Raw genomic sequence first — 9468 nt, forward strand, 5'->3', positions numbered from 1 at the left:
AGCTTAAGTTGGAAAAGTCAACTGTATATTGACTTATGTGAAAAAGGGCTTGGATGTCCAATGGTTCGGATAGCTTCGGGAGGTGATTTGGGACTTAGGAGCGTGATCGGAATATGTTTTGGAGGTCCGGAATAGATTTAGGCTTGAATTGGCAAAATTGAAATTTTGGCATTTTCCGATTGATAGGTGAGATTTTGATATAGGGGTCGGAATGGAATTTCGGAAGTTGGAGTAGGTCCGTTGTGTCATTTGTGATGTGTGTGCCAAATTTCAGGTCATTCGGACGAGATTTGATAGACATTTTTATCAAAAGCGGAATTTGAAAGTTTTTAGGATTCTTAGGCTTGAATCCGATGTAATTTTGGTGTTTTGATGTTGTTTTGAGCGTTTCGAAGATTGGAACAAGTTTGAATGAGGTTATGGGATATGTTGGCATGTTTGGTTGAGGTCCCGAGGGCCTCAGGTGAGTTTCAGGTGGTTGAACGGATCATTTCATGTTGGAGGAAATTGCAGAAAAACTATTGTTGGTATTGCAAGTTTTTGACCTTCGCGTTCGCGAAGGGTTAGGATGTGAGTCAGTGGAATTGGCCTTCGCGTTTGCGAAGGTGGTCCCGAGTTCGCGAAGGGCTGAGGCCAGTGTTCATCGCGTTCGCGAGGGCTTTGCCGCGTTCGCATAGAGGAAAGGTGAGCAGCTGGGTCCGGGTCAATTGTTCTTCGTGTTTGCGAGGGGTAGTCGAATAAGACAAGGCTTCACGTTCGCGTACAGGGAGTCGCGTTCTCAATGAAGGAATTATTGGTCAACGTAAGTTTGTGCTTCGCGAACGTGAGGTGTTGACCGCGTTCGCGAAGAAGGACCATGAATAGCTCGGAAGAATGTTTAAAAGGCTATATCCGCGATTTTGGGTCTAAGTTTCACCATTATTGAGCGATTTTAGAGCTTTTTAAGGAGGATTGAAGAGGGAATCAAGGAGAAATAATTGGACGTAAGATTTATGGACTTAATACTCGATCCTAATGTGATTTCTACCTAATTAAACATGGAATTTGTGGAATCTAAAGCTTAATATTGGAAGTTAGGGCTTGGAAATTGGAAACCTAAATCTAGGAATTTGAGGGCTCATTTGTGGTTAGATTTTGATGTATTTGATATGTATGAACTCGTGAGAGTGTAAGGATTCTAGTTTTGTAATTTTTATCGGAATCCAAGACGTGGATCCAGGGGTCGGGTTTGGCCAATTTCGGGATTTATTTATGTAAATTGGTTATTTTCGAGTGGGATTTGTTTCCTTAGCATATTTTGATGTTATAAATCTGTTTTTGGATAGATTTGGAGCATCCGGAGGCCGATTCGAGAGGCAAAGGCATCCCGGGCTAAAGTTTGGACCAGATAGAGGTAAGTAATGATTGTAAATGTTGTCTTGAGGGTATGAAATCGCGGATTTCACATTGTTGTGCTACTTTGAGGTGACGCACACGCTAGATGATGAGCGTGGGTCATGCACCGTTGGGGATTGTGACTTAGTCCGTCCCGTATGACTGTTTAACCACGTATTTGATTGAAAACGGTTTGCTATCATCATGTTTTGGGTTGAATGCCATATTTGGGCCTCGTGCCAACTGTTTTGGACCCTTGGGGATTTTTACTACTATTTCTTACTGTTTTGACTTCATGTTTGTACTCAGTCATGTTGTATTCTACTGTTTTCATAACTTGGCCATATTTACTCCATTTTAATATTTTAAACGATATTTTGGGGTGAGCATCATGTTTTACAGTTGCCCGAGTGGCTTGAGAGATTTCTGACTGAGCGAGGCCGAAGGCCTGTGTTGTGAGGATATTATGGGATCGGGCTGCATGCCACAGTAGTGTTGTACTGATTCATGATTGTGAGTCTGAGGGCCTGATTCGTTACGCCATGAGGTGGCTTGTTATAAGGTCGAATGCTTGTTTAATTATGCCACGAGATGGCTTGATATTGCACTTGGGCTGTAAGGAGTTTCTCCGGAGTCTGTACACACTCAGTGAGCGCAGGTACCCAGTGTGAGATATGATATAGCCCGAGAGGCTAATGTTGTTTCAGGTTATTGCCCGAGGGGCTGATACGAGTGATTGTGAGATAACTCGAGGGGCTGGTTCTGTTTGTATGTTGCTCGAGGGGCTGATTTATGTTTCTATCTTTTCTCCTTGTTTTCATTCACTCGTTTGAACTGCTAAAAGATGTTTTAAAGAGGTTTTTACTGAACTAAGGTGTTTCTACGAACTCTTACTGTTTTTGCATTGTTCTGATTTTTGTACTGCCTCGTTGTAGCATTTTGTTGTGTTTTACGTGTTTTCTTATCGCTCAGCTGCATTTACTTTTATTACTTACTGAGTTGGCATACTCACATTACTCTCTGCACCCTGTGTGCAGATCTAGGAGTTTCGGGTCACGCTAGTGTGGGTTGATTGCTTTCCAGCAGGCTGATCGGAGTTGACTAGGTAGTTGCTCGGCATTCGCAACCCAATGTTTCTCCTTCCTATCCTTATTTTTCCTTTGTACTAGCTTTGTATTAGACTATGTAGTCTCTTCATACTCTTAGACGGATGTTTATATGCTCATGATTGGTGACACCCCGATGTCGGGCTGTGTTGATTTCGCATTGTTCTATTCTATTCTTTATTTTAGGATTTACAGTTTATTTATGACTTAAAAAATTAAATTATTATAACTGTCTTAATTGGTTTGGGGGTTTGTGTTGGCTGGCCTTATTTCACGAAAGGCGCCATCACGATCGAGTCCGATTTAGGATCGTGACACCAAAGTTGCAAGGTTGCATTTAAAAGGATAAAAAATAGAAGTTAACTTTACTACTAGATTGTAAGTAGCATATATACTACTTGGTTGTGATTGATGAACATGATTCCTTCACTTTTTTTTATAATGAAAAAAATTACGGGGAGGAGCACTTTTTCTTTTAATAGGCGTTACACGAGAATCAGAATTAGTCGTAGATCTAAATAAGGAATGGTTCTGTTCGGACGATTATTTTCGAAAATTTATACCATATCAGTTTTTTGGTTATTTTATTATGTATAACTAAAATTAGACTTTTTGAAACCTTCTCAATCATGTTGTATCGGTACGATTCGATTAAATTTTGATATTTTTTTAAATGTCATGTAAAAGTCACAAGTACAAGTAGAATGCAATAACATACGTACTTTTATAGGACTTAATAAACTCTCTAGACATTTTTATTGTTTAAAGGGTGATGAATTAAGAAAATATGAAAGATGGTCAGAGTGTAGATCCATCAACTATTCTACAACAGTTTAAAAGAAACTAAACAAAGACAAAAAAAAATATTAATCACATGAGCGAAAAGCTATTAACAAAGCTGGAACTCAAGAATAAAGTCTATAGAAGATTAAATATTCAAAAAGATAAATCTAAATTATATGAAAGGAAACATATTCAGTGCATTGTAGTTTGCTACTAATCACTAGAATACCTGGTGTCTTACTAGTGAATATACTGGAAATAATTTAGTTTCAATATGAGTAACATTATATGTTTGGAAATTAGTATTTTGAGTTTAATTACTTGTTGGCTTGTAACCGTTTTCACAATTCTAAGGCCCAAGGAAAATTTTATTACATTATTATTTTTAAACTTAATATATGAATATATTTTTCACATGTAAAATTTATTCGGTACGGTTCGGTATTTTTTTTAATTATACCCTAATTATCGGTACGGTTATAGATTTATATAAAACCTACAATTTTAATAAAATAAACCTAAAAATCGGTTTGATATGATGTGATTCGATCGGTTGAGTCGGCTTTTAAATATCCATTAACACCCTTGTTCTAATACACATATGAAACACCGAAAATAAGAAATACACACAAAAAAGAGTAAGTAACATAAGGTGTCTCAGAGTACAAATAGTGTGCGTTTTAGTGGATGAAAAAGGAAGTGAACTAGTGCATTCAATGGACAAAAGTACTTAAATAATTGAACAATTACGTTTGACTCGATAAAGTATCTACAATTACGTTTGACTCGATAAAGTATCTACAATACTTGCTATCCTTATCTTTTCATTCTTTTCCTTCCAATTTGACTGGAAGTATGAAGTTTCAGTTTTACAATTGTCCACAGGATAGAACTAATTATGTGCAAATTCACCACTCGAAATAAAATTTATGTTAATGTTTACCCGTAAAAGGTACAGACAAATTTATACGTGGTTTCTAGACAAGTGAACTAATTTGATCCTGAAATAATAAAATAATTGAAGAATAATATAATACTTAGCCTCAGAATATAGATAAAATAGCAGAAATGACAACACTGGGAATAAGATTTCCGGGCACAGCGATGATGAGATCAAAAGCAAGAAAGTGAATTATATTAAGCTTTGTATAGAATGTAGTGTAAATTAACCAGAAAATTCGTGCACTTTACAATGATAATTGGGCTCGCTATTTATAGTTGTGTCTAGGGAAGGAAGTCCTAGGATGTGCCTTCCTTTAGTGTCAATTATAAAGGTCATTGATGAAGATGTAACGGTGAACATAGATGACAAATTCTCTGTAACGGGTCGTCATCCTTAATGCTACAGAATATTCCTTATTAAATGCTACCGGACGCAAAGCATTTAATATATCTTTATGAGCATTATCTCGTCCGGTGACAAGCGGAATAGCTGTGTTCGGTCTTCGGTCAACACTGTCTTGGGTCCCACGTGTCTTTTCCTTGGATGACCACATGTCATGACATATTTTACCCTATACAGTTAATATGATTATCTACCACAGAAAAAAATAAAAAGAATAAGAAAGTCAACGAATAAACAATTTAATCTGAACTATGATTTCATTCTTTAGTTCCTTGAGGGTGTTATAAAATTGTGACGACCCGGCCGGTTGTCTTAAGAACTAACGCCCTGATCCCCTATTAATTGATTTCCCCAAGTTTAATTCTGCTGTTTTGATTTGCCGGGATGTTCGGTGTCGAGTTTCGGAGAGTTTTGGGACACTTAGTCCCTAAATAAAAGCTTAAGTGCTGGAAAGTTGACCATTGTCGGAATAATGTGAAGACGGCCTCGGAATGGAAATCTAATGGTTCCATTAGCTCTGTTGGGTGATTTCGGGATTAGGGACGTGATCGGATTGTGTTTTGGAGGTCCGTAGCTAATTTAGGCTTGGAATGCCGAAATTTGAATTTTTGAAGTTTCCGATCCGATAGTGAGATTTTGATCCGAGGGTCAGAATGGAATTCCGGAAGTTGGAGTAGCTCCGTAGTATTGAATGTGACGTGTTGCAAAATTTCAGGTCATTCGGACGAGGTTTGATAGACTTTTTGATCAAAAGCGTATTTTTAGAGTTTTTGGAATTCTTAGGCTTGAATCCGATGAAAAATAAGTGTTTTGATGTTTTTTTTTTATCATTCCGAAGGTTGGAACAAGTTTGAATGATATTTTAGGGTTGATTGGCAGGTTTGGTTGAGGTCTCAGGGGCCTCGGGTGTGTTTCGGATGCTCAACGAATCAATTTAAGTTGTAAAAAAGTTGCAGATTTTCTTCAGCTGTTGCAGAGGTTTTTACTCTTCGAGGTCGCGAGTGGGCCCTCGCGTTCGCGAAGAGTCAATTGAGGAAGGTGAAAATTAAGCTTTCACATTCGCGAAGAAGGTAACACGTTCGCGAAGGGCCAAGTGTTTGTACATCGCGTTCGCGTGGGTGGTGTCGCGTATTTAGCGTATGTGAGAGATGTTAGTATTGATACCCCTTCAGTTGATTTAGTCCCAGTAGTACGGGATTTTCCCGATGTGTTTCCAGTTGATCCTCCAGGTATGCCGCCTGATAGAGTTATTGATTTTGGCATTGATCTATTGCCGGGCACTCAGCCCATTTCTATTCCCCCGTATCGTATGGCTCCTCTTGAGTTGAAGGAGTTGAAGGATCAGTTACAGGAATTGCTTGATAAGGGTTTTATTCAGCCCAGTGTATCACCTTGGGGTGCTCCTGTCTTGTTTGTGAAGAAAAAGGATGGTTCTATGTAGGGGTGGGCGTTCGGTATTTCGGTTCGGTATGTAAAAATTTCGGTTCGGTATTCGATTTATCAATTGTGTATACCAAATACCATACCAAAATATTTCGGTATGGTTCGGTATTTCTTATTTTGTTTTGGTACGGTTTCGGTTTAACAATCAATGAATAATCAATGCTAAGTGCTAACAGTGCACATGCACAATTGAAATTTTCACTCTAAAAGAATATGTTTTCCGATATATAACAGTGCACAACTGCACAATGTGCACATGGCTGAAACAAGAATAACTGTAACATATTATATTCTCTTAATTCTGGCTGAGACCTGAAACCCCTGTGATGTGAATCTGTGATAACCAATTCACAATTTCACATGGCTTAAGAATAATTGAAAAGCAAAAGCTGAACAAGACAACAACTTCTTTACAATCTGGCAATCTGCAGTTGCACGCCAGTATACTGTATGTCATATTATACAATATTACAATCTGCACAATGCACAATGAATCTGGCCAGTATATTGTAGTTGGCAAAAGCTGGCCAACTGCACAATGCACATTACTGATTACACAACTATATTAAATAACTTAAACACAGTTAAACACTTAACACAGTCCAACAAGTCCAACAACTTAAACACAGTTAAACAAGTTAAACACAGTCCAACAAAAACAGTCTTAACACTTAAACACAGTGCAACTAGCCAACTGCAAGTCTTTAACAGTCTTAACACTTAAACAGTTAAACATAGTGCAACAAAAATAGAGAGGGCATCCCTCAACAAACAGTCTTAATTCTTAAACATGAATTCCAAGAAGACGCGCAAGACAACGCTTAATATGCTTCCTTAAACTAATTGTTCCATTCCTCTTTGGATTAACATTATATACTTGACCACAATGTTTGCACTCTACTTTGCGAACTTCTCCGTTATCTTCTTTCACCACAAAGTATTCCCAAATATCGGAGCGTTGAGCAGTAGCACGGGGCATGATTGCACTTGAACCTAAAAAAAATATAAATCATAAGTTAGAATATTATAGTTTGATGATAATAAAACAAAACTACAAAATATTAAGTATATCATTATCACCAAACAAATAGAGTATTAAACTTACCACTCAAGATGCAAGTTGCAACTATACATCAAACAATGCTAGTAGTGCTTCCATTATTTTCCATATCTAAAGATAATACGACCAAATATGTCATACAAATGAAAAAGCATGATATATTATTTTGAATTAAAATACACACAAAATATTAAAGCTTACCAAGCTCGAGTTCCTCAAGATACTTCAAGTCTTCTTCAACACTAATAGGATTCTTTTCTTCTCTAAACCAATCTTGAACACAAATAAGAGCTCGCACACATTTAGGAATCAATGAACTCCTAAATGAATCAAGAATACGGCCACCAGTGCTAAACGCGCATTCCGACGCCACACTAGAAATTGGAATTGCCAACACATCACGAGCCAACTCCGAAAGAATAGGAAATCTAGGAGCATGTGTTTTCCACCAACTCAAGATATCAAATTCTTCACTAAAAGGCTCTTGTTCTTCACTAATGTATTTATCCAACTCCGATTTAGCACCCCCACTTCCATTGTCTTCCTTTTGTTTCTTCAAGCTAAGCTTAGTCCTTATTTTTGATGCACTTATAACACTCCCACTAGGTGTATTAGATGTGTTGTTAGATGAAGTAGAACTAGATGGAGATTGAGGACAAGATTCGGTTGAATACTTTTTTAGATACTCTCCAAACAAAGAATTCATATAAGCATACACCTCAGCATTTATTTTCTTCCCTTTTTCCTCCCCAAAAAGTTCTTCAAGTGCTCCCTCAACATATTCAAATTTGTTACGTGGATCCAAGACGGAAGCAATAAAAATCATTTTATTCATCTTTTCAGGCTCACCCCAATACTTCTTGAACTTTTCTTGCATTTGCTGAGCCATTTTTCTCAAATGCTCATCCTCACTAGCTAAACACATTTTCAAATGACAATAAAGTTCAGATACATCCTCAAAATGAGAATTACAAGTGACATAACGTGAACCTGAAACTTTTTTAGTTAGCTCGTGAAATCTTGCAAGAAACTCTATCACATTCCTCACATTCACCCAATTATCAGATTCAAGAGGACCTGCATTACCACCATCTTCACAAAGATGAGAACATTGATATGCAAAAAATCCATCATCAAAAAGATGCAACGTGTCAAAGGCTTTTTCAAAGTGTTGTGCTGTATCCAACATCAAATAGGTGGAATTCCACCTGGTAGGAACATCCAAACACAACGTTTTGGTAGGGGTGGGCGTTCGGTATTTCGGTTCGGTATGTAAGAATTTCGGTTCGGTATTTCGGTATTCGGTTTATCAATTGTGTATACCAAATACCATACCAAAATATTTCGGTACGGTTTGGTATTTCTTATTTTGGTTCGGTACGGTTTCGGTTTAACAATCAATGAATAATCAATGCTAAGTGCTAACAGTGCACATGCACAATTGAAATTTTTACTCTAAAAGAATATGTTTTCCGATATATAACAGTGCACAACTGCACAATGTGCACATGGCTGAAACAAGAATAACTGTAACATATTATATTCTCTTAATTCTGGCTGAAACCTGAAACCCCTGTGATGTGAATCTGTGATAACCAATTCACAATTTCACATGGCTTAAGAATAATTGAAAAGCAAAAGCTGAACAAGACAACAACTTCTTTACAATCTGGCAATCTGCAGTTGCACGCCAGTATACTGTATGTCATATTATACAATATTACAATCTGCACAATGCACAATGAATCTGGCCAGTATATTGTAGTTGGCAAAAGCTGGCCAACTGCACAATGCACATTACTGATTACACAACTATATTAAATAACTTAAACACAGTTAAACACTTAACACAGTCCAACAAGTCCAACAACTTAAACACAGTTAAACAAGTTAAACACAGTCCAACAAAAACAGTCTTAACACTTAAACACAGTGCAACTGGCCAACTGCAAGTCTTTAACAGTCTTAACACTTAAACAGTTAAACATAGTGCAACAAAAATAGAGAGGGCATCCCTCAACAAACAGTCTTAATTCTTAAACATGAATTCCAAGAAGACGAGCAAGACAACGCTTAATATGCTTCCTTAAACCAATTGTTCCATTCCTCTTTGGATTAACATTATATACTTGACCACAATGTTTGCACTCTACTTTGCGAACTTCCCCGCTATCTTCTTTCACCTTACATGTGCACAACACTGTTTAAACTTTAAGGTCCTTGCAGGCGAAGATCTCACATACCTCACAATATTTCTAACACGTGTCACAGAAGCATCAAGTTCTTTCAAACCATCTTGCACAATTAGATTTAGTATATGAGCCATGCATCTCACATGAAGATGTTTACCACTCATC

General features: G+C 37.4%; 1 protein-coding gene and 1 long non-coding RNA gene across 2 annotated transcripts; both read right to left on the reverse strand.

Moving 5' to 3' along the window:
• Window positions 1-6908: 6908 nt before the first annotated feature.
• On the reverse strand, window positions 6909-7356 carry LOC138876817 (uncharacterized). Its single transcript, XR_011402080.1, has 3 exons — window positions 7313-7356; window positions 7157-7222; window positions 6909-7044 (listed from the first exon to the last, which is right to left on the reverse strand). It is a non-coding gene; the product is annotated as an uncharacterized lncRNA (long non-coding RNA).
• Window positions 7357-7374: 18 nt separating this feature from the next.
• LOC138877820 (zinc finger BED domain-containing protein RICESLEEPER 2-like) lies at window positions 7375-8300 on the reverse strand. The gene is made up of 2 exons (XM_070157463.1): window positions 7468-8300; window positions 7375-7384 (listed from the first exon to the last, which is right to left on the reverse strand). The coding sequence occupies exons 1-2, from the start codon at window positions 8298-8300 to the stop codon at window positions 7375-7377; spliced, it is 843 nt and encodes a 280-aa protein (XP_070013564.1).
• Window positions 8301-9468: the final 1168 nt, after the last annotated feature.

The sequence above is a fragment of the Nicotiana sylvestris genome, chromosome 9 (genome assembly GCF_000393655.2).
Source record: "Nicotiana sylvestris chromosome 9, ASM39365v2, whole genome shotgun sequence".
NCBI lineage: Eukaryota > Viridiplantae > Streptophyta > Magnoliopsida > Solanales > Solanaceae > Nicotiana > Nicotiana sylvestris.

Coding starts and splice junctions, on each gene's coding strand:
- LOC138877820 (XM_070157463.1), bottom strand. CDS start 8,300: ATGTTGGATACAGCACAACACTTTGAAAAAGCCTTTGACACGTTGCAT.